The sequence below is a fragment of the Lolium rigidum genome, chromosome 6 (assembly GCF_022539505.1).
Source record: "Lolium rigidum isolate FL_2022 chromosome 6, APGP_CSIRO_Lrig_0.1, whole genome shotgun sequence".
NCBI lineage: Eukaryota > Viridiplantae > Streptophyta > Magnoliopsida > Poales > Poaceae > Lolium > Lolium rigidum.
This window is the reverse complement of record NC_061513.1, coordinates 82943484-82968759: the sequence shown is the minus strand read 5'-3', so window position 1 is coordinate 82968759 and position 25276 is coordinate 82943484. Positions and strand designations below refer to the sequence as shown.

The 25276-nt window shown below is 48.8% G+C and overlaps 1 protein-coding gene across 1 annotated transcript; it reads left to right on the top strand.

Moving 5' to 3' along the window:
• Positions 1-6333: 6333 nt before the first annotated feature.
• LOC124667681 lies at positions 6334-12088 on the top strand. The gene is made up of 2 exons (XM_047204940.1): positions 6334-7087; positions 11228-12088. Exons 1-2 carry the CDS (start codon positions 6334-6336, stop codon positions 11905-11907), a joined length of 1434 nt encoding a protein of 477 aa, XP_047060896.1. The 3' UTR covers positions 11908-12088.
• Positions 12089-25276: the final 13188 nt, after the last annotated feature.

Below are 25276 nucleotides of genomic sequence, written 5' to 3'. Positions count from 1 at the left end.
CCAACCATATAACAATTTAACGAAGAAGATTCAACCTTCGCCATGAATACTATGAGTAAAGCCTAAGGACATATTTGTCCATATGCAACAACGGAGCGTGTCTCTCTCCCACACAATGAATGCTAGGATCCATTTTATTCAAACAAAAACAAAAACAAAAACAAACCGACGCTCCAAGCAAAGCACATAAGATGTGATGGAATAAAAATATAGTTTCAGGGGAGGAACCCGATAATGTTGTCGATGAAGAAGGGGATGCCTTGGGCATCCCCAAGCTTAGACGCTTGAGTCTTCTTAAAATATGCAGGGGTGAACCACCGGGGCATCCCCAAGCTTAGAGCTTTCACTCTCCTTGATCATATTGTATCATCTCCCTCTCTTGATCCTTGAAAACTTCCTCCACACCAAACTCGAAACAACTCATTAGAGGGTTAGTGCACAATAAAAATTTACATGTTCAGAGGTGACATAATCATTCTTAACACTTCGGACATTGCACAAAGCTACTGGACATTAATGGAACAAAGAAATTCATCCAACACAGCAAAAGAGGCAATGCGAAATAAAAGGCAGAATCTGTCAAAACAGAACAGTTCGTAAAGACGAATTTTAAAGTGGCACCAGACTTGCTCAAATGAAAATTCCGAAATTGAATCAAAGTTGCGTACATATCTGAGGATCACACACGTAAATTGGCATAATTTTCTGAGTTACCTACAGAGAATTAGGCCCAGATTCGTGACAGAAAAGAAATCTGTTTCTGCGCAGTAATCCAAATCTAGTATGAACCTTACTATCAACGACTTTACTTGGCACAACAATGCACAAAACTAAGATAAGGAGAGGTTGCTACAGTAGTAACAACTTCCAAGACTCAAATATAAAATAAAAGTACTGTAGTAAAAACATGGGTTGTCTCCCATAAGCGCTTTTCTTTAACGCCTTTCAGCTAGGCGCAGAAAGTGTGTATCAAGTAACATCAAGAGACGAAGCATCAACATCATAAGTTGTTCTAATAATAGAATCATAAGGTAACTTTATTCTCTTTCTAGGGAAGTTTTCCATACCTTTCTTGAGAAAAAATTGATATTTAATATTACCTTCCTTCATATCAATGATAGCTCCAACAGTTCGAAGAAAAGGTCTTCCCAATATAATGGAACAAGATGCATTGCATTCAATATCCAAGACAACAAAATCAACGGGGACAAGGTTATTGTTAACCATAATACGAACATTATCAATCCTCCTCAAAGGTTTCTTTGTAGAATGATCAGCAAGATTAACATCCAAATAACAATTTTTCAATGGTGGCAAGTCAAGCATATTATAGATTTTCTCAGGCACAACTGAAATACTTGCACCAAGATCACATAAAGCATTACAATCAAAGTCATTGACCTTCATCTTAATGATGGGCTCCCAACCATCCTCTAGATTTCTAGGAATAGAAGCTTCACGTTCTAGTTTCTCTTCTCTAGCTTTTATGAGAGCATTCGTAATATGTCTTGTAAAGGCTAAATTTATAGCACTAGCATTGGGACTTTTAGCAAGCTTTTGTAAAAACTTTATGACTTCAGAGATGTGGCAATCATCAAAGTCTAAACCATTATGATCTACAGCAATGGGATCATCATCCCCAATGTTGGAAAAAATTTCAGCAGTTTTATCACAGAGCAGTTTCAGCAGTTTTTAGCAGCTTCCGGCAGTTTTGCAGGCTTTGCATTAGAAGTGGAAACATTGCCAACACCAATCCTTTTACCATTATTAGTAGGAGGTGCAGCAACATGTGGAGCATTAGCATTGCTAGTGGTGGTAATAGTCCAAACTTTAGCTACATTATTCTCTTTAGCTAGTTTTTCATTTTCTTCTCTTTCCCACCTAGCATGCAATTCAGCCATCAATCTTATATTCTCATTAATTGGAACTTGGATGGCATTTGCTGTAGTAACAATTTTATTTTTAATATCCTTATTAGGCATAACTTTCGATTTTAAAAGATCAACATCAGAGGCAAGTCTATCAACCTTAGAAGCAAGAATATCAATTTTATCAAGCTTTTCCTCAACATATTTGTTAAAAGCAGTTTCTGTACTAATAAATTCTTTAAGCATAGCTTCAAGTCCAGGGGGTGTGTTCCTATTATTGTTGTAAGAATTCCCATAAGAATTACCATAACTATTACCATTAGCAGTAAGGATATGGCCTATAGTTATTACTAGAATTGTTCCGATAAGCATTGTTGTTGAAATTATTATTTTTAATGAAGTTTACATCAACATGTTCTTCTTGAGCAACAAATGAAGCTAACGGAACATTATTAGGATCAACATTAGTCCTATCATTCACAAGCATAGACATAATAGCATCAATCTTATCACTCAAGGAAGAGGCTTCTTCGACAGAATTTACCTTCTTACCTTGTGGAGCTCTTTCCGTGTGCCATTCAGAGTAATTAATCATCATATTATCAAGAAGCTTTGTTGCTTCACCAAGAGTGATGGACATAAAGGTACCTCCAGCAGCTGAATCCAATAGGTTCCGCGAAGAAAAGTTCGATCCCGCATAAAAGGTTTGGATGATCATCCAAGTAGTCAGTCCATGGGTTGGGCAATTCTTTACCAAAGATTTCATTCTTTCCCAAGCTTGTGCAACATGCTCATTATTCAATTGTTTAAAATTCATTATGCTACTTCTCAAAGATATAATTTTAGCAGGGGGATATATCTACAAATAAAAGCATCCTTGCATTTAGTCCATGAATCAATACTATTTCTAGGCAGAGATAGCAACCAATCTTTAGCTCTTCCTCTTAAAGAGAAAGGAAACAATTTTAATTTTATAATGTCACCATCTACATCCTTATATTTTTGCATTTCACATAGTTCAACAAAATTATTGAGATGGGCAGCAGCATCATCAGAACTAACACCGCAAAATTGCTCTCGCATAACAAGATTCAGTAAAGCGGGTTTAATTTCAAAGAATTCTGCTGTAGTAGCAGGTGGAGCAATAGGTGTGCATAAGAAATCATTATTATTTGTGCTAGTGAAGTCACACAACTTAGTATTTTCAGGAGTACCCATTTTAGCAGTAGTAAATAAAGCAAACTAGATAAAATAAATGCAAGTAACTAATTTTTTGTGTGTTTTTGATATGGAGAACAAGACAGTAAATAAAGTAAAGCTAGCAACTAATTTTTTTGTGTTTTGATATAATTCAGCAAACAAGAAAGTAAATAAAATGAAGCAAGACAAAAACAAAGTAAAGAGATTGGATTGTGGAGACTCCCCTGCAGCGTGTCTTGATCTCCCCGGCAACGGCGCCGTAAATTTGCTTGATGCGTGTAGTTGACACGTCCGTTGGGAACCCCAAGAGGAAGGTGTGATGCGCACGGTAGCAAGTTTCCCTCGGTAAGAAACCAAGGTTTAATCGAACCAGTAGGGAGTCAAGAAGCACGTCGAAGGTTGATGGCGGCGGGATGTAGTGCGGCGCAACACCGGGGATTCCGGCGCCAACGTGGAACCCGCACAACACAACCAAAGTACTTTGCCCCAACGAAACAGTGAGGTTGTCAATCTCACCGGCTTGCCGTAACAAAGGATTAGATGTATAGTGTGGATGATGATTGTTTGCGAAGAACAAGAAAGAACAAGTATTGCAGCAGATTGTATTCAATGTAAAAGAATAGGACCGGGGTCCACAGTTCACTAGAGGTGTCTCTCCCATAAGATAAATAGCATGTTGGGTGAACAAATTACAGTCGGGCAATTGACAAATAGAGAGGGCATGACCATGCACATACATGATATGATGAGTATAGTGAGATTTAATTGGGCATTACGACAAAGTACATAGATCGCTATCCAAGCATGCATCTATGCCTAAAAAGTCCACCTTCAGAGTTATCATCCGAACCCCTTCTAGTATTAAGTTGCAAACAACGGACAATTGCATTAAGTATGGTGCGTAATGTAATCAATAACTACATCCTCGGACATAGCATCAATGTTTTATCCCTAGTGGCAACATCACATCCACAACCTTAGAACTTTCTCGTCACTCGTCCTGCATTTAATGGAGGCATGAACCCACTATCGAGCATAAATACTCCCTCTTGGAGTTAAGAGCAAAAACTTGGCCGAGCCTCTACTAATAACGGAGAGCATGCAAGATCATAAACAACACATAGGTAATAGATTGATAATCAACATAACATAATATTCTCTATCCATCGGATCCCGACAAACACAACATATAGCATTACGGATAGATGATCTTGATCATGTTAGGCAGCTCACAAGATCCGACAATGAAGCACATAAGGAGAAGACGACCATCTAGCTACTGCTATGGACCCATAGTCCAGGGGTGAACTACTCACTCATCACTCCGGAGGCGATCACGGCGGTGAAGAGTCCTCCGGGAGATGATTCCCCTCTCCGGCAGGGTGCCGGAGGCGCTCTCCTGAATCCCCCGAGATGGGATTGGCGGCGGCGGCGTCTCTGGAAGGTTTTCCGTATCGTGGCTCTCGGTACTGGGGGTTTCGCGACGAAGACTATATGTAGGTGGAAGGGCAAGTCAGGGGGCCACACGAGGGCCCCACACAACAGGCCGGCGCGGCCAAGGCTTGGGCCGCGCCGCCCTAGTGTGGCGCCACCTCGTGGCCCCACTTCGTAAGTCCTCCGGTCTTCTGGAAGCTTCGTGGAAAAATAGGCCCCCGGGCGTTGATTTCGTCCAATTCCGAGAATATTTCCTTACTAGGATTTCGAAACCAAAAACAGCAGAAAACGAAGAATCGGCTCTTCGGCATCTCGTTAATAGGTTAGTGCCGGAAAATGCATAAATATGACATAAAGTATGCATAAAACATGTAGATATCATCAATAATGTGGCATGGAACATAAGAAATTATCGATACGTCGGAGACGTATCAGTGATCACTTATAATACCTAGAACCATGAATTGGTAGATGGTAAATTCACCATGTAGTGGTGCTAATTGACCATATTGGGTCTCATGGGCACTCGCAAACGCGGTACACGTTGTATCGGTCCAGCCTAAAACCACGCCTTGTGGCAAACCAAACAAGTTTGGCATAAATGGTACTCTCGTGTAGCATTAGATTTTGTTAGCATCCAATCGTACTGCAGAAACATATATACTTTTTATTTTTTTCGAAATAAGGTGAAAAACCCGGCTTGTGCATCATTTGATGCATAGGCCAGTTATTGAAAAAATTCAAGTATTTAGAGTTACAATGTCAAGGATCACAAATGGTTGATAGATAAATCAACCAACGAAATACACGAGAAACAACTAGGCTAAGCATTAGGTAGTCGCCTAGAAAGCTGCTGGCCAGCCTGGTTGTAGAAATCCCGGGCAACCGTCCATAGGCGGCTGCACCCAGTAACCATATGCACTCGCTGATCCTCCGGTAGCAAGAGCGGCCATTCTTGGATCCAATGTATAGCCATATGGATAATCTGCAAAAATATTGGAAGTGATTTAATTAGTTTGTATATCCCATTTAGTTAGTCATACGGATACGCTCCAATCCGTATCCTTCATTTAGTTAGTTTGTATATCCCATTTAACTATTTTCCAAACATATTTTTAATAGTAGTCGGAGGAGGGATATTAAACAGATCTAGGTCACGTTTTCCCTAATGCAACAGAGCGGTTGGTTTCAAATTTGGAAGCTCACAAAGTCACTGTGCAAGTCGTCCACCCGGCCGGAGACTATCCAGCATCCCAGTGGCATCAGCGCCGGAACCGCGACCTCTCCGTGCCGACCAAGCACGGAAACGGGATGACACGAGCATGGAAACGCAGAACCGTGCCGTGCGCCATGGTATCACGGTGCCGGGTGATTTTCGCTGGGTTGCTCGTGATAATGGCCGCCCTTGTCTTGAGTGCCACACATGTACCTGCCGCCTCCGTCCCCATTCACAATTCAACAAATTTGTTCCTACTCGCGCGACCTCCACATTGGTCCCGTCTCTCATGTGCTCCGAGTCTCAAAAACTAATCTCGCAAAGCATCAATCCATGGTCCTCGCCAAGTCGCCATAGCAACAAACAGGCTAGCCACGCCCACGCCGAGCAGAGCAGCAGCTGGTGCTGGTGCTGGTGTTGGTGGCGCGCCTTTACTGCCGCCCAGCCCCAGTCCCAAGATTTAATTGCCTCTGCCTCGCTATCTTCCTCTCGGATGCGCCCTGCCCTGCTGCGGCGCCCCTGCCATAAGTAATGCGCACTCCGCGGTGACCGACCGACCGACGACGCATTTACGCCCCCTCCAGCTCCCTCCCCGCGCGGCTCTCCGGCCCGGAAATGGGCGAGAGGCGGAGGCGCGCGGCCGCCGGCGCCGGCACTGCCCGGGCAGAGGATGACAAGCCCGCGGCGCCGGCGCCCACGGTCTGGTTCGCGCTCAAGAAGTCGCTGCAATGCCGCTCCCAGCCGTCGGAAGTCCACGTGCCCAAGCCCAAGTCCAGCACCAACACCGGCCACGGCCACCTGTCCTCCATCGCCACCAAGCGCGCGGCGCCGCGGTCGGGGTGCTCGCGCTCGATAGCCAACCTGCGGGACGTCATCCACGGCAGCAAGCGCCACCCGGGCCAGCCGCCCAGCAGCTGCAGCCCGCGCTCCATCGGCAGCAGCGAGTTCCTCAACCCCATCGCGCACGAGGTCGTCCTCAGCACCAACTCACGCTGCGAGCTCAAGATCACCGGCTTCGGCGGCCTCGCCGCGCCCGCGCACGACTCCGACGCCGGCGTCGTCTCGTCGTCGTTCGTGGGCACGCTCCGGCCTGGCACGCCGGGCCCCGGGTGGGCGCACGGCGGCGGGCTGCAGTACAGCGGCTCCTGCCGCGGCGGCAGCATGCGGTGCACGCCGCCCAGGTCGCCCAACCCGCTGCTCGACAGGGACCGCGAGGCCGCCTCGGCCACGGCCCACCGGGCGTCCTGCGAGGCCGCCGACCCCGCCGTCAAGAAGGGCTCCGCCGCCGCCGGACTCAGCTGCCACAGGTGCAGCGACCACTTCGCCAAATGGGAGGCGCTCGAGGCGCACCACTTATCCAAACATGCAGGTCAGGATCACACATCTCCATCGCATTGCATTGCATCTCCTAGTGGCGATTTACACAAAAATAACCCAAAAGTGGAAGAAAAGCACAGACTGACCCTCCGGCGAAACTATTTCACCAATCTAACCCTTTTGTGTGGCGCCCCTCCCAAGGGCGCCACACATGCCCATGTGGCGCCCCTGGCGCTGGCGCCACACACCCATCCTACGTGGCCCGTCGACGCTGAGCTGGTGACCCCGATCCGACGTGGCAGCACGAGTGGCGCCGCTCCGGCCGGCGCCACACTTTGAAAGTGTGGCGCCCCTGGGAAGGGCGCCACACATTGACTTAAGTTTGGGCGCCGCGCGCGCCCAGCCCGACCCTCTTCTTTCTTTCTCTTCTTCTCTTCCTCCTCCCCAACCCGGTTCTCTCTCTCCTCCCTCTCCCCCACCAAATCCACCACCAAATCGTCGGATCTGTCCGTGGAGATCGTTCCCCATCCATTTGTCAAGGTAATCTCCTTCAAATCTTCTCCATTCATCCACTAATTTCATAGATCGGGCTAGATTTGGACATGAACCCTAGACATGTTTTCTTTCTTTTGTGCACTCTATATTGTATTGTTTGTGTTGGAGATGGTAGCCTCATGTATGCATGTGTTTGAACCATAGATGTGTAGAAATCTACATATGAAATTTCACATGTATGTGTATGAACTCTATGTATGTATGTGTATGTATGTGTATGAACCCACATGTATGCCTAGTATTTGTGATGGAGTTACTCATATTTGTTAGTTGAAAGGATCGTAATATGGTTCAAAAACGTAAACATGTAGGATGGCCGGTGCCGGTGGACGGGGAAGGGGCGGCCGCCGCGGTCCCGGGCGCCCTCGGCCGGGGAAGGGCCGCCGCGGTGGAGCAAGCAAGGGCCCCACGATCACCGTCACCCGCATCCTCCTCGTCTTCGCATGACGAACGCCGCTTCGAGTTCCTCCTCCGCATCGACGACGACCCACTCGGCATCAAGCGGCTACCGGACAAGTTCGCCGAGTTCGTCGACGGCGTCGAGCCGGCGCACTTGCGCCTACGGGAGGCTAGCCGCAACTTCGTCGCCGGCCCGTGGAGGTCCCGTTCGACGGGCGAGGCAAGATGTACCCGCACACGGGGTGGGACAAGTTCGCCCGTGACCTCCACCTCGAGCCCGGCCGCGCGCTCACCTTCCCGTACGAGGGGACGGCGAGATGATCGTCAAGGTGTTCGACGACACCGCTCGCCGTGTGCACTACCCCCACACCGGCGAATCCGGCTCCGACACCGATAGTTAGAACGTCGAGTGTTGTCAACTCTATCTTCGTTGCTTCGTGTTGTTTGAATGCTATCTTAAATTGTATGAAACTATGTGCTACGATGTTAGGTTTGATGATGTTATGTCCATGATGTGTGTACAAAATGGTTGTTGGTATGATGTGTGTATGACATAGCTTTTGACATGATGGCAGTGTTGTTGGAATATGGTAGGATTTTCCATGGTTTTAACACATGCCAATGAGTGGCGCCCTTCCCACTGGCGCCACATTGCGAGTGTGGCGCCCGTGGCATCGGCGCCACGGATGCATGTCTAATTGCACAAAACATACCGTAAGACAAATCGTCCGGGACTTAGCCGTTTTGGCGACCCTCTTTGTGTGGCGCCCGTGGCATCGGCGCCACACATGCTTCGTGGCGCGCGTGCCACGGCGCCACACGAGAGGGTCGCCAAAACGGCTAAGTCCCAGACGATTTGTCTTACAGTATGTTTTGGGTCCAATAGTTCATATAAGTTGGCATGTGTGGCGCCGATGCCACGGGCGCCACACAAGCACCTGTGACGGCCACCTCTACTAAGCCCTACGTGAATCCTTTGTTGCCTTGGAGCTTGTCGCCATTGTGGTTGATGCCTTGAGGCTTGTTGCCTTGGACCTTGTTGCGTAGGAGCTTGTTGACGCGTTTGGCTTGGAGGAGGTTGACGCGTTTGGCTTGGAGGAGGTTGACGCGTTTGGCTTGGAGGAGGTTGACGCGTTTGGCTTGGAGGAGGTTGACGCGTTTGGCTTGGAGGAGTTTGACGCGGTTGGCTTGGAGCTTGTTGGCTTGGAGGAGTCAACCTCCTCTTCGGGTCCATCATCATCCGAGTCCGACGCATAGCATCGGGAATAAGGAATGGAGTGGTCCATCTCCTCTTGCGTCCAATATTTATCCAAATCACCCACATTGTTGCCATTCATCTCGAAACAATCATCACCATCTTCGTGCTCATCATACTCATTATCCAACGGAGGTTGTTGGGCAATGGGAGATTGGACAATGGGAGATTGGGTGGCCTCTTCTTGGCTCATGGGTGGAGGAGTCCTCTCTCGAACGGGGAGGAGGGCCGGTTAAGGTCAAGCTCGATACGAGCCTCAACCGTCTTGGTTGCAAACAACTCCAAAGCCTTATCTTGTGACCCGGCCACCGTCTCCTTGTAAATGGACCAACGTTGCTCGGAGTTGATACGCATTATCTTCCAACGGGTGTGCATTCCAAACCCCACATTATGCCTTCCCTCTAGCTCAATACCATCATTTGGCTCATTCCAATTCAACTCAACCCTAACTTGTGCTACCACCTCCGCAAAGTTAGGGCTAACGTCAAACACCAAGTCAACCTCTTCCGGGTCCGGCTCTATGTTTCCCTTCAAGTAAGCATCCTTGTCCACATGATGAACATGAACAATTCTTTCCATCCCCCTAGCATAATGGGAACAACACATACACACATGTGTTCATTAGATACCATAATCAACATAATCTACCCATACAAACTAGCACACTACCATTTCTTCTACTTCAACAACCCTAACATCCAACCAAATCCATCTCCACCCTCAAATCAACCAAATCCACATCTAGGGTTTCACATATAGATTGGAGCAAATACACAAAATCAATGGATGAAAAGAGGGGAAACGGAGGAGATTACCTCAAGCAACGAGTTGGGAACGATCTCCACGGACGGATCCGACGATTTGGTGGTTGATTTGGCGGGGTGGAGAGAGGGGAGAGAGAAAACCGGGCGCCTTTGGAGGAGAGAAGAGGAACGAGAGGAAGAAAGAAAGAAGAGGGTCGGGCTGGGCGCGCGCGGCGCCCAAACTTAAGTCAATGTGTGGCGCCCTTCCCGTGGGCGCCACACTTTCAAAGTGTGGCGCCGGCCGGAGCGGCGCCACTCGTGCCGCCACGTCGGATCGGGGTCACCAGCTCGGCGTCGACGGGCCACGTAGGATGGGTGTGTGGCGCCAGCGCAGGGGCGCCACATGGGCATGTGTGGCGCCCTTGGGAGGGGCGCCACACAAAAGGGTTAGATTGGTGAAATAGTTTCGCCGGAGGGTCAGTCTGTGCTTTTCTTCCACTTTTGGGTTATTTTTGTGTAAATCGCCACTAGGGGTAAGTATACACTCACTCAACTGGTGCCAGATCGACCCGCCCGGTTGGTAGATCTTCACCAATGTTTACTCCCGTCGTTTTCGCATTTCACCTGTCGGATAAAGATTCAGTCTTTGCAATCAATATGCAGTTCCGCCTCCGACCTCACTTCATTTACTAGTGTCACTTCTTTATGTCAAAAAAAAGTTAAGCTGGCATAGATTTCAGCATCACTTTCACAGTTTCACCGCTAGGTTCCTCCAACTATCTGCTTTTTTGCTCTTTACAATAACTGCGAACCAGTTTTTTGAGATCCTGAAAGATCTTTCATTTTGTTGTACGTAGCCTATAATTACTCTAATGTTTTTCGCATCCATTATGATGTATGGCGCCCATGGAACATTTACAGTGGCGTAGCACACATTGTTGTCTGAATGGAGTTCACTAGGCTTAGGCTATTCATAACATGCTTGCATTACAAACATCATGTAGTAAATAGATGCTACTATCAATCTACTACAGTATACGTACTACCTATAATCATGTTTAGAGTCATGCAGCGTGTCTTCTCTGTTTCTTCACAAACACGCTTGCATTGCAAACATCAGGGACATTCTGTCCATCTTTCACCGGACAATACGCATACCTGCAATCATGTTCAAAATCTTGCAGCGTATCTTCTCTGTTTCTTCACATAATCATGTCTAAGAGGTGATGTTCTGTGGCAGTGACTGAGCTGGTGGAGGGTGACTCGTCACGGAAGATCGTGGAGATCATCTGCCGGACGAGCCTGCTCAAGTCGGAGAGCAGCTGCGTGCGGATCGAGCGCGTGTTCAAGGTGCACAACACGCAGCGCACGCTGTCCCGCTTCGAGGAGTACCGCGAGTCGGTGAAGCTCAAGGCGGGGAAGCTGCCCAAGAAGCACCCGCGCTGCCTCGCCGACGGCAACGAGCTGCTGCGCTTCCACGGCGCCACGCTCGCCTGCGCGCTCGGCTCCGGCGGCGGCAGCAGCCTCTGCGCCTCCGACAGGTGCGCCGTCTGCCGCATCATCCGCCACGGCTTCTCCTCCTCCAAGGACAAGGAAGGCAGGGCCGGGGCGGGCGTCGGCGTCTTCACCACGTCCACCAGCGGCCGCGCGTTCGAGTCCGTCCTCCTCGACGCGACGGCCGGCGCCGACGACGCCAAGGACGTGCCCACGGCCGGCACCGGCGCGCGAAAGGCGCTGCTGGTGTGCAGGGTGATCGCCGGCAGGGTGCACAAGCCGCTGGACAACCTCAAGGAGTTCGTGGGGCAGACGGGGTTCGACTCGCTGGCCGGCAAGGTCGGGCCCTACGCCAACATCGAGGAACTCTACCTGCTGAACCCGAGGGCGCTGCTCCCGTGCTTCGTCGTCATCTGCAAGCCTTGATCATGAGAGAGGCTCGATGAGAGTCTGTTCCCGCCCATGCTAATCGAGTAATTAACCATTCTTTTTCGGTGTGCGTCTTTCTCGGCTGCCACTCTGTTAACGTTTGCACGAGCTATATAACACGTACTGTAGCTGCTCGCAGCTGCTAGCACCGGTCCGATGCGTTTGTCCATACCTTCACGTGTATAACAGATGATTGCTTTCACCATTTTCCAAGTGGTCAGTGCTCGGTACTCACTATACGACATTGGTGGGAACCGATGGTTACGAGCCTTGTCGCATGATCGAAACCTTTGAGATGTCTCGCTCAATTACTTTCTCTTCGATGAAGTGATCAATATATCTTTTTGTTATATATATATCCGCTCTCTGTATAGCTAAAATATACACAGCTATTCTTTAGCTAAAGTGCAAATACATAAATAAGAAGGCTCAATACACATAATCAACATAAAATGTGTCGACTCTTAAGGCCGCGAAAGTTGAATCCTGAGATTATGTGAACACCTATGTTGGATAATAGAGCCGCTCGTCGTGTTCTCCAACCGTGTGCACGCTTCCGTAAAGAGTTCACGATTCTTTGTATACCAAAGTGGCAGCCATGAACATAGCAAAGTGATGCACTAGTAAATAACTTGCATAAAAGATGGATTTCTATTTTTAAAATCATTGCCATTTCTACATAGCCAAAGCAATCAAATATCGATAAGCGCTCCCACCTAATAAGTATTTTAAGCTTATGATCTACCATATTTAGCAAATTGCATAAACTATTGGCAACGCTACATATATGTCGGGTGTAAGGTAGAACCTATTTGGACGATTCACCATATAAATCTTGCAAACTAGCAATCGAAAAATAAGTGTTTTTTTTGTCTCATCCTCATGACAGAAGACATATTTCTTTTTTTACTTCTTTGCCATTTATGTTTTGCAAGGTTGTCCTTAGTGACAATAACCTCTCAACGAAGATACTATGAAAAAACAGTCTTCAAAGGTATCTCCATCTTCCAAATCTTCTTATTATTAGCAACCGGCCCAATAGGTTGGATCATCGCTTTATAGAATCCACAGAGAATTTACCATTATCCCAACAAAACTCTTATGTCCCTTGCGTCAATTGGACGAAAGCCAAACATTGTAGCAATTCATTCCAAGATCCAAGCCATGGGACAAGGTCTCTTCTGAACGTCACATTTAGTGGGGATGAATCCATCACCACCTTAGCTAAGGTATCACCTTTATGACGCAAAATATTGTATAAAGTTGAATATTATTTCTGGAGTGTGGTATTTTCATAGCCATTTATCCTCTCAGAACCTTATCTCAGATCCATTCTTAATAGAGAAAATATCATATGGAAAGAAGTGTTTCTTTGTCGCTATACAGTCAACCCAAAAATGTGAATCCTCATGTTTCCAATAAACTTGAGATATCGAACGTGAGCCAACATGTTTTCTCCTTAGCATGGTTTGTCAAACCCCATCTTCGATAAGCATCTTGACCGCCATTTACCAAGTAGGGCATTGTTTTTAACCTTAAGGTCATGAACACCAATCCCTCGTTAATTTTTTGGGCAGCAGGCAAACGCTCCATTTAGTGATCAGTTGATACTGACTCCAATGAATAAGGTTTATATATTCGGTCAAGCAAATCAAAGTTTACAAGGTTTGACCAAGAAAAATATATTTTCCTCATTCAGAAATTTCATTTATATGTACACATTAAAATACGTCTACATAAATGTGAATCTAAATAAATTCGAGTCGCTTATTCTAGACAGAGAGAGTGCATCTACAAAATAACAGATACATATGCAGAGCTGTATTATAAATTTATATATTTGCATGGGCCAAAACGGACCATGTTGGTCGGTTTGCTTCGGGTCACCGATGGCCTTACTTTTTTATCGATGAAGTGATGAGTTGATACTGACTGAATAAGGCTTATATATTCGGCAAAAAATCAAAGTTTACACAGTTTGACCGAGAAAATATACATTTTCTCCATTAAAAATTTAGGTGACTTCATTTGCCTAGATTTATATGTATCTACTCACTAAAACACGTCAAGATAAATATATATGTAAACAAATTCGAGTCTTTTATTCCGGACAAAGAGAGTACATCTACAACATGAAACAAATATATTATAAAAATATGTTTAAGAGTAAATCTACCAATATCGATTTAGTATCGTAAATATTCATATTTTTGTCTATAACATTGATCAAATTTAGAGGATTTTTTTTTTTTTTTTGCGGGTTAGAGGATGTTAACTTTTGATTAAATTTATAGTCTTATTCTTTGTAACGGAGAGATAATCTAATCTATGCGTTAGGGTTAATTAATGCAACTTCCTGGTTTCTGCTGGTTCCATCATCAGATGAAAGAAAGAACAGAAACATATGCAGATTTGTACTCCCTCCGTCCATAAATAGATGCCAAAGATTTATTCAAATTCGGATGTATCTATACACTAAATTGTGACTAGATACATTCAAATTTAGACAAACTTTTGGCATCTATTTATGGACAGAGGTAGTATTATAAATTTCCGTATAGTAGTTGTAGACTGGTGGTTATCACATGTTTCTCTGACTTTAGCGTAGTCGTCTTTGAATGGATTCGATTCCACCTCGTGTTTCAAATCTGCTCCGCGGCGCTCCCTTGAATGCCATCTGACTTCTGCATAGTATATTCTGAATGGACTCGGCCATTCCTTGTTTCAAAATTTGTTCGGCGACCCTCCTTGAACTGAACAAATGCTCTGACCTCTCCGTTTTCAAAATCGTGCTGACTCGCTGCGAGCTTCTGAGCAAATCTCATCATTTGCCAAGGTGCAGGCGATCCTCTTGGCGTCTAGATCGCTACCAGCCATCTGAACAGCAGAACGGCATTAATGCTCTTTTTTGTCAAGGCGTCTGTAGCCACAGTGTGTATATCAGAGCGATGCGATGGACCAGCTGGGCTGCTGCAGCACCCTCTGTACTACGTAAGAAAACAAGGAACTTGGGGCTGCACGTCGCTGTTCGTTTCCTATTTACGGATATTTTGCTTTCATCCTACAAACAAGAAAGTTTGCTTTCATCCGAAAACAAGAAAGTTTGGTCTTGGGCGGCGGTGCTAATTTTTGAAGTTGGATTGGAAAACTAGCCATTGAAATTTGTCAAATTAGACAAAAGCGAGACAAACTCTCTTTAAGTTGCTCCCCACTTACATATTCCGAACTCCTAAATAGCAACAGTGCTTTATTAGACCGCCAGCACCCGGACGCGAATTTTTGGCTCCTGGGTGCTGGCGCACCCGATTTTAGCAATAAAATCGAAAAAAATATTAAAATTGATTCAAAAAATTCGGCATAAATCATGTGTGTGGGGTACATATGTAGGTATGTTCGTGTCAATTTTCATCCTAAAATATGAAAGTATGTAGCTTACACAAAAATAACAAATTGTACTGTTCATAGTATATTGATTATACGTATACTATTCACAGTATAACAAAACTTCATTTTCACTTTTTTGTATGAGTCACGTACGGCCGTATTTTTTTCTGAAAATTTTCCCAGATAAGTATTGAGATGAGATGTACGCGAGGTAATTATTTCAAAAAAAATTGAAACATCTAAATGATGTTTTTCGAATTTTTTGAAATCAGGTGCGCTGGCACCCAGGTTCTCCACCATATTTTCGGCCAGCACCCTCCCTTAATTTGGGTAGGAATTCCCACACCGGATACTCCGTATAATTTTTAGGGTTCGAGACGATTTCAAAGGTAAGACTGCGAATTTCTTTCAGATTTCATCATTATATATTATAAAGTGGAATAAAATGGCTAAATTATAAGTAAATCCTAGCCTACTCACCACTGATGGAGCCGCACAGCGGGCCTGCCTCTCCGCTCGTGCTTCACGCATCTAGTAGTGCAGCATTGCCGCAGGCCTTGCCGGAGTGTCTCTGTGACGTTGGGCCTTCAGCTACGCCACTCGCGGGAGGCCTCGTTCTGGGCGAGCCGCGCTGTTTCGTGGGCGGAGGCCTTGGCGCGCCACTAAGCGCTGCTAGGCAACCAACCTCCTCCGTCACTGCCCGTTCGCGCGAGATCTCGGAGATGCGCTCGAAGATGGCGATTTTGGTCTCCTCGAAGACATGAGCTTGGATCCTCCGCTCCCGCACCAAGTTTAAGGAGGCCATGATCGCCGCATGCTTTGGGTCCCCAACAAACTCCTCTTCCGCGTCCCACGATGCCTCCTCTGCGATCTCGGCCTCCGTGGCCGTACGAGCGCCTCATTGCACCCAACTCGGAGTCGTCCGGAATCCATCCATACCGAACTCCTCTTGCTCAGGCTGGGCGCTGGCGGTGTGCGGTTGTTGCGGCCTAGCATAGAGTAGGTGGTGGCGAGCCAGGGCGGCATTGCGGTGAGCGTGGACGCGAGCGCGGCGAGTATGGAAGCGAATGCGGCAAGTATGGAGGCGACTATGGCGGAGGTGAGCCGGGAGCGTGATAAATAGGTGGATAAGGCCGGTGTGCACATTTACAGCGGCTGTATTCGAGGCGGCGCCTAAGGGAACCGGTGCTTCCATTAAAGACGCCAACATACTCCGATGGTATCCGAGGCGGCTCATTAAATAGAAAAGCGATGTTTGAGCCACTGCCATGTTGGTCCCACCGACTACATCTGACGTGGCGCTAGGCGACGTCGTGCCCATCAACACCATGTGGAAAGGGTCCGGCACGGGGTTAACGAACGACGCTTGTATTAGGCTCCATATCTAGCCGTCACATTATTGGACGCGCTAATGTGAACCCAAAATGTGACCGGCAGCCCAATCCAAATATTGGGGACGCTCTTGGGCTGTTGGTGGAGAACTGGAGATGATCCAACCGCGCGACCCAAACGGATGCGCTGGGCCGTCTGTTTTGGGCCGTTTGGGTAGCCGCCCGACACGCGGACAGCGCCCCGCGTCCGTGTGTCCGTTTGGGTCGCGCGCTGCGCCCAACGCGTTGACGCACCGCATAACCGGAGAACCACGAAAACAAAAACAAAATGCGAATTTAAACGAAATTTCATTGAACATATGCCCTATTTTGGGCAAATTTGTACATAGCCCTATTTCTATATCTATACCTAATAATAAAGGGAGAAGTGTTTCCGTGGTTTGGTCCGTCTGAGTTTTCTTCGTCCGTTTCGTCCGTTGCGCGTGTGGTCTGAAATTTTACGTTTCCTTGCCGATACGTATACGAAGGGCTGTCCCGAACACCCACGTCTAGCATGCAGCCTACTCGCGCGCGAACCGGGCCATATGCACTCAAGCAGAGCAAACCCACGCACCCACGCCCGTGCTTCGTTAGGAATCTGTCGTTCCAAGTCTCAACCCGTCCCAATTTAATCTAAATCTACCATCCCCGAACCATTGGGCCTGGCACCAAAGTCCACGTCCGGACCATGGTTCATTGCCGCCTTTACAAGATCAGGCCGCGGTCTTCCTCCCCCGATTCCCAAATCTAACATCGCTTCCTGAATCGACAGCTAGGGTTTCCAGTCGGGATTTATTACACCCGTCAATCTATCTACGAAACGATCAATGGAGGGCGCCGGAGCGGATGTCCATCAGCAGCAAAAGCTACGGCCGGGGCTGTTAATCGATTTATGAAGTTCTTCACGTACCGCCAAAGCTACGGCGGGGGTGTCCACCACCAAGGGCGATGAGGAGGTCGCGGTCACTTTGTCCTTGCCACACTCAAGGAAGTGGAACCGGAGCTCGCTGGGACGCCTGGATTCTGGGAGGACCGCGGCGGTGCGTGCTAGGCGGGAGCCGGCGGCGTGCAGAGTTGGATGCCCCAATCTCACGGAAAGAGCGGCGCCACAACCCGCGTTATCCACCCTCAGGCAGGTGGACCACATCCAGGGTAACATGTACGCAGAATTCTGAAGACAAATTGGAATTTTCATGGTAGTCTACAAAATCGAAGATTACATAGCACGTTCACACGTAAGATGATGGAGCGAGGCGTGGTGAGATGAGAGTGACGTGCTCTGCGGTTTCTCCATGAGAAAGAGTTTCGAGAAGAACGAGATCAGTCGAGGATGGTAAAATTGTGCCAGCAGGCAAATTGTTTTTCACTTATAGTTTCACGACAGCAGATGTGGGCGCTCACCAGCATATGTCTAATCGCTGGAGCATATATGAATCTGCTAGAATGTACCCAGCAATTCTGATCAAATTAAAAAGTGCAGCTATTTTACTAGAGTCGGCACATGTTATGATCGCTCTGAGGTAAGGTATACTCTATATGCATATCCATGTTGTTCCACCAAGCCTGTTTATTTAAATTCTTGTGGTTGTTTTTTATAGCCTCTCCCAACTATAACCATATTCCATGGCTTTCTTTTTTACACGATACTTTGCATGAATATTTGGGATAATGCTCTCTTCCATACTGCATTTTCTGATCGGGTAAGTGCATTATTGAGCGTACAAACACTAATGTCAGACCTGCATCACTGCAATCAAGGGCCGAGAATTTCGAAGCTGCATCATAGAAATATTGGCACACCTTTGGTTAAGGAGAATTGAACGCCTCATAACTTGAAGATATAAATATTGGAACGCCTTTGGTTTCAAGTCATAGCCTTCATTTCAAAAAAACATCACTTCAAAAGTGTAGGGGATAATACACTCAACTTTAACCATGAGTTGATTCATTGGCATTTTTCTAATCATCCGCAATTTAGTGCTCAGTGTTTAAGGCATTATTGTAAGAAGGATTATCTTTTGTTTTACTGAAATTACCTTTTGGTTGGAACTTTGTAAAATGATCAAATGTTTGTATTATTTATTTTATAGGTTTATTAAGTTTTGTTTTATAAGAACAAAAATAGTACGGCAATGGCATTATTATGGTTGCTCTTCAATTTTCAGGAAATATTAAGCCGCACCGACATTTTTAGTACAAGTACTATTTTTTGAGTCGTGAACTTGGACGTAATTCAATTTCAAACAACCCGTTGCAACGCACGGGCACTTTTGCTAGTCTATATCTATACCTAATAATAAAGAAAATAAGGCTTCTTGTTCGTCCGTTTTTCATTGCCCCTGATTTTAGTCTAAATTACATACCCCTGCCACCGCAAAGTAAAAAACGGTTCGCTCCAAAATTGGTCCGTCCCGTTTGCACGCACGCGCCGCCCTCCGCCCCCGCGCGGCTGCACCAGCGCCAGACCGGCACGCGCGCGCCACCAGCAGCAAGCCCCATCTGCCCGCCTCGATCGAGGAGCCAAGAGGCCGTCCGTACCAGAAGTGCACCCCGCAGGAGCCAAGAGGCCGTCCGTACCAGAAGGCCGCCCGTGCGCGGATGCATCCAGCTGCCTGCCAGCTAGCTCAATCTAGCTCGGTCTCCGTCGGCACCATCGGAGTGCCTGCTCGCCGACCCGGAGGCTGCGAGCTGCGGCCTTCCTCTCCAAGCGCAATGGCCGGCGCGTCACGGCCGCATCCCATCCGTGCGCCTCCGCTTCTTCCAAGAACTGGCGCAGGCGAAGTCCTAATACATGGGATTGAAGAGGGGAACGTGAAATCGAGGAGATTATTTTGAGAAAGAAGGCCCGATCTGTATGGAGAGAAAGGGGAATTTTTCCGTCGTGCGGTTCGGACGGGAAAGAATTCCACGAAGGGGCTATTTCTATTTGACTCGGTTGATTTGTTTTGAGGACCAACCATTTCCAGGCTGCACCGTACTCATGGAAGCATGTTCTTCGGTCTGACAAGGTACCAAAACGTTATTGCAGGTTGAGAGCGAGATCTTTTTTTTTCTCAGGACAACATAATCATTTTGGAAGGCTTGAGACGCTTCTATTCTACTTTGCGGTGACTAATGATCAGTACCAAAGACATAAATAGTCAAGACATAACATGTAGGTTAGTGAGTGGACGAGAAAATAAGCATCACTATTACCCAAAGTTCAGTTTAATAATTATTTAGTTAAAAATTTCATACAAGATTTTATATTAACAAAATAATAATGTTAACTATCAAGCATAAAACCTTGACCCAGTCCGCTCCGTATATCTACAGCAAATGGCACCCTCGCGTTGTTGCTACTCATTTTTTTTCATCTCCTCGATTACCTGGGCCGGAGAACATTGAATGCTTCGCCTACAAAACTTAGAGCAGATTTAACTTTATTTAGACAAGCAAATATTAAGGAAAGCGTGGTGGTGCTACATAAGAGATGCAATGCAGGAGTGCCAACGGTGCTTCTATTTGAAGTTACTTATGAACTCTAAATGTTGAGACTTACAAAAGATTATTAAGTTTATGCATCACTTCAATATTTTATGGTATATTCTGTCTTTGGAGTGCGTTGTTTTTTTTTTCCAGTGAACCAAGGACTCGAGTTGGGCGATGCGGGATGAAGGCTACCTTCGATCCAGAGCGACGAGTGGTGCAGGCCGCTGGTCCCCTGGGCCAAGACCACCTTGTAGGTAGCATGACGGCCATGCCGATGGGTTCCCAAGCTAGGCAACACGAGGTGTAGGCCGAGGGGTCTTCGAGCAAGACGACTGCAACCTGCAGGGGAATTCGAGGAAGGGAAGGGATGGGCGGCATGGCGTTCTCGGTGAGATGGAAAAGGTAGAGTCGTATCAGCCATGCCTCACGGCTGAGGAAGGTCTTGTGACATGGGTGTCTGAAGAAACAGACGGATAATCCGTAGCAACGCACGGGCAATTTTCCTAGTTTGGGCAAATAAAACTAACAAAAGAAGCCCCTATATGGGCTTTTAAATTTAAACTAATATAAAAAACCCTCTATTAGGGTTTGGTCGGCGGCGCGGTGGCCGCCGGTGCGCCGCCTAGCCCCTGTGGGCGTCGTCGGCGACGTCGTCGTCGTGGACGACGTCCCCGGGCGGCGACGCGCAGTTGTGGCTGGACCGCGCCGGGGACTCCGGCCACGGAGACCACAGGGCCTCCTCCCAGGCTGAGTGGGGGTCCGGAGCCACCCGAGGCTGCGGCGGCGCACGAAGCTGCTCCTTCTCCTGCCAGGCGCGGCGCCTGGCCTCCTAGCGCCGCCGCTGCTCCGCGCGGCGCCTGTCCTCCTGCCGCCGCTGCTCCTGGCGGCGCTCCTCGTCGGCGCGGCGCCTGGCCTCCTCCCGCCGCGCCGCCTCCTCCTCCTCCCGTAGCGCTCGGCGGGCCCGGGCGTAGAGCTCCCAGCCCTCCGCCTCCTGGACCTCCCGCCGGGCCGCCTCCTCCATCTCGGAGGTGCGAATGGCCGCATGGAGGTGCGGCCATTGCGCGTCCTCCTCCGCCGCCGAGATCATCAGCGCGGCGCGGAGGTCCGGGTCCTCCTCCGAGGACTTGGGCTTCGGCTCGAGCAGGAGAGGCGGCGGTTGCGGCAAAGCCGCACCGCCGCGGGCGGCCTCTCCGATGTGGAGGCCGCCTGGGTTTCTTCCCGCAGCCTGCAGCGCCGGCGGGCGACGGCGGCTGCTGCTCGCCTCGTCGTCGTTGGCGAACCGTCGCTTGGCCATGGCGGCGGTTTCGCTGCGGGGAGTGGAGTGGGGACCGGAGTGGAGGGCCGGATCCCCTCCGGTCCCCATTTAATAGTCTCCCCGGTCACCGACAGGTGGGCCCAAGGGAGACGAGGCGGCCGCCGCGCGGACGCGAGCGGACGGCGCGTGCCATCCGCGGCCACGCAAACCTAGCCCAGATTTGGGCCGGGTTTGCGTCGTTCCGGACGCCGCGGCCGTCCGCTTTTGCGGTGCGTCCCCGCGCTGGGCCGCGTTTTTGTCCGGCTCGACCCAAACGGACGCGCGGGCGCGGTTTGGGTCGCGCGGTTGGAGATGCCCTAAGGTCTTGAGGGATGAGAAGGCCCGATCCTGCTCGCTTCCTAGTCAAATTTAGTTAGGTTAGTTGCACCATCTTTTTATAGAAAAGTTTAGACTACCTCATACTTTGGCGAGATTATGCGAGACATCCACTTACAACCCTAATTCGAGGTTCTAGAATCGTAGATAGTGTGAATTGCATTAACAGCCTTGAAACATGCCGTTGAGCTTGATTAAGTCCTCAAACCTATAAAATTCTCCCTTTCGATAAAGAAAATGTATTAATTGAGAGATAAGAAAAGCATTCTGAACATCAAGCTGGAAGACAGACCAGCGGTGAACAGAAGCAACAACAAGAAGGGTACGCACAGTAGTCATATGAGCCACAGAGGCAAAAGTCTCATCATAGTCACGGCCGTGCTCTTCCTGAAAGCCACGAGCCACAAGACGCGTTTTATAGCGCTCAAGAGATCCATCAGAGCGAGTCTTAATTTTATAGACCCACTTACACATGATAGGACGAACACCAGAAGGGGGAGAAACAAGATCCCAAGTGCCAGTGCGCTCAAGCGCAGCGATCTCCTCAGCCATGGCAAGCTGCCATTCAGGATGACGCTCGGCATCCCGATAGGAAGTTGGCTCGGAAACGACAGAGAGACCATACTGACTAGGAGAGTAACGAGCTGGAGCACGACGCTGACGAACAGACCGTGAAGGAGGAAGGTCATCAGCGGAGGACAACTCATCAGAAGAAGAGGAAGAAGGGACAGCATCAGAAGGATCTGAAGCCGGAGAACGAGGAGTACTAGGTGCACTAGACGGAGGAGAGGATGGCGCCGAAGGGGGCGCATCAGGACTAGGAGGGGGAGGAGACGGGATAGCAGGGGGTGCATCCGAAAAAAGAAGAAAAGAGATATCATCCACCGGGTAAGTACCCGAGGTGGGACGAGGATAGAAGGGACACGTCTCATCAAACGTGACATCACGAGAGATGCGCATCCGACGACCAACAGGGTCCCAACAGCGATAGCCCTTATGCTCATCACTGTATCCGAGAAAAACACACTCAACAGACTGAGCGGTCAGTTTGGTGCGGTCACGAGGAGGGAGAAAAACATAACAAACGCAACCAAATAAATGAAGTGTCGAGTAATCTGGAGAGCGACCAGAAAGACGCTCGAGAGGAATGCCACCTTGAAGGGCAGCAGAAGGCTGGATGTTAATGAGGTAAGTCGACGTAGCGACAACCTCAGTCCAGAAATGCGGCGGAAGAGACGAAGCAATCATCATAGCACGGGTAGTCTCAAGAATATGACGATGCTTACGCTCGGCGACACCATTTTGAGCATGGGTGCCGGGACATGAGAACTGGGCAAGGGTGCCCTTCTCAGCAAGAACACCACGCATGTGCTGGGAGATATACTCTCCTGCAGAATCAGCACGAAACACACGAATAGGCGTGAAATACTGAGTACGAACCATGGCTGCAAAACGCTGATAAATAGAAAGCACCTCACTGCGAGAGTGCATAAAAAACAACCAGGTGTATCGCAAAAAATCATCAATAAACAAAATATAGTATCGATGAACCCCTTTCGAAGGAACTAAATCAAAAGGTCGCTGAGATACAGACGCACTAGTAGGATAGGCAAGCTGAATCTGTTTGCCTAACCTACAACCCTGACACGAATGCAAAGACACATCTCCTGAGACAGACCCCATAAGACCACTACGAACTAATGACGATAAACGGGAGCCACAGAGGTGACCCAGCCGATGATGCCACTGCTGAAAAGATCCGAGTGACGTAAGCGAGCAACCGCAGGAGAACTGGCAGATGAAGTGTTAGCAGAAGGAACGCGAAGCCAGTCTAACTCCCAGAGCCCCGGGGACTCAAGGCTGCGAGGGCCAGCTCCAACCAGGGCCTGTGTACGGCGGTCCTGAACAGCACCAGAATCAGCGTCAAGAATGATGCGACAACCAGAATCGATGAGCCGACTAGCGAGAAAACAGGTTCATCTTAAGACTAGGAACATGAGAAACATCAGGAACAGAGAAAAAGGTAGTAGAAAGGGTGTCTCGACTGGAAACAGGAAGAGAGGTACCATCAGCCGTGATAACACGAACAGGAGAAACAAGAGAGCGAAGAGCAGAAAGAATAGAAGACGCAGAGGTCATATGAAAAAAATCTCCAGAATCCAGATACCACTAGGATGACGTACCTGACTGTGTGGAAGGTGGTGGTCGCGCGGTGACAGAAGAGCCAGGCACAGAACCAGCAGTGCCCGTCGAGGAAGATCCTGTACCAGCGAGCAGACCACGAAGACCACGGATAATGTCCTGATCATATAGCGCAACAGCAGAAGATCCTGAAGAACCAGCCTGACGACGAGTATGCTGCGGCGGACGTAAGCTGGGATCCCTCTGCCAGCAAGTAGAGACAGTGTGGCCAGTCCTGCCACAGTAGGTACAAGGAAGTGATGTCGAACCACGATGCTGCTGGGGCTGACGCTGGCCCTGGAATGGAGGAGTAGGGAGTATCGGCTGTGACGGAGACCGCAACGAAGCCGGCGGCATAGAAGGTCCACGAGCAGACGGCACAGGAGGGCCACGAGCAGCAAGAACATAGAGAACCTCAAGAAGACCAGCACCACGAAGACGAGTCTCCTCAGCACGAAGCTCAGCAAGTACCTCAGAGAGCGGAAGACGACCACGGGCAAGCAGCTGGGCACGGCGCGACTCAAACTCCTTACGGAGCCGCGACAAGAACTCAAAAACGCGCTGAAACTCCAGATCCGCGCGCACGGTCGGACGACGGGGACAGGTGGCACACACAGCTATACGGAGAGAATCAAGCTGACGCCAAATAGCAGCACTCTGAGTGTAGAACTCATCAATAGTAGAATCACCCTGCTGAAGAGCATGCTCCTGACGGACCACAGACAGGTAGAGAGCATCCCCAAACGGCTGATAGCGCTGACGAAGAAAAGCCCACTGAGCAGCCGGCGGTGGGAAGATCCATAAACTCAGCGGCATGCGAGGCGGAACACCGGAGGTGAGAACAACAACGAGCACGAGCATCCTCATCTATCCACCGAGTGTACTCGGTCGGATCCAGCCGGTAAGTCGCAACGGCGGTAGAGTGGTCCTGGACCTTCCGGTCATAATCAGCCAGAGCAGTGTCATCAGCACTCTTGGCTGCATCCTAATCCGCCTGAGTAGCATCAGGGGCAAGGGCAACAGGTGGCGGTGCAACAGGCACCGTAGGAGCAACGGGGCGCGACGGACAGGAGACCTCGCCAAAAAGCACACCCCAAAGACGAAGACCGCGCATGTGGACGCGCATGAAGGCAGCGAAATCAGGGTAATTCGCGCCATCAAAGATCACCGGGCAGCGAGGGATCGCAACATAGCCCGAGGAAGACATAGCTCTCTCTTTTTTTCGCTTTTTTTTACCTCAGATCGAAGTCAACTACGACGTGGGAGACGAGAAACGGGCCGGCGGCGCAGATCGGGGAGCGGGCGGCGCGGATCGGGGAGCGGGCGACGC

Coding starts and splice junctions, on each gene's coding strand:
- LOC124667681 (XM_047204940.1), top strand. CDS start 6,334: ATGGGCGAGAGGCGGAGGCGCGCGGCCGCCGGCGCCGGCACTGCCCGG. Junction 7,088..11,227: donor CCACTTATCCAAACATGCAG/GTCAGGATCACA, acceptor GTTCTGTGGCAG/TGACTGAGCTGGTGGAGGGT.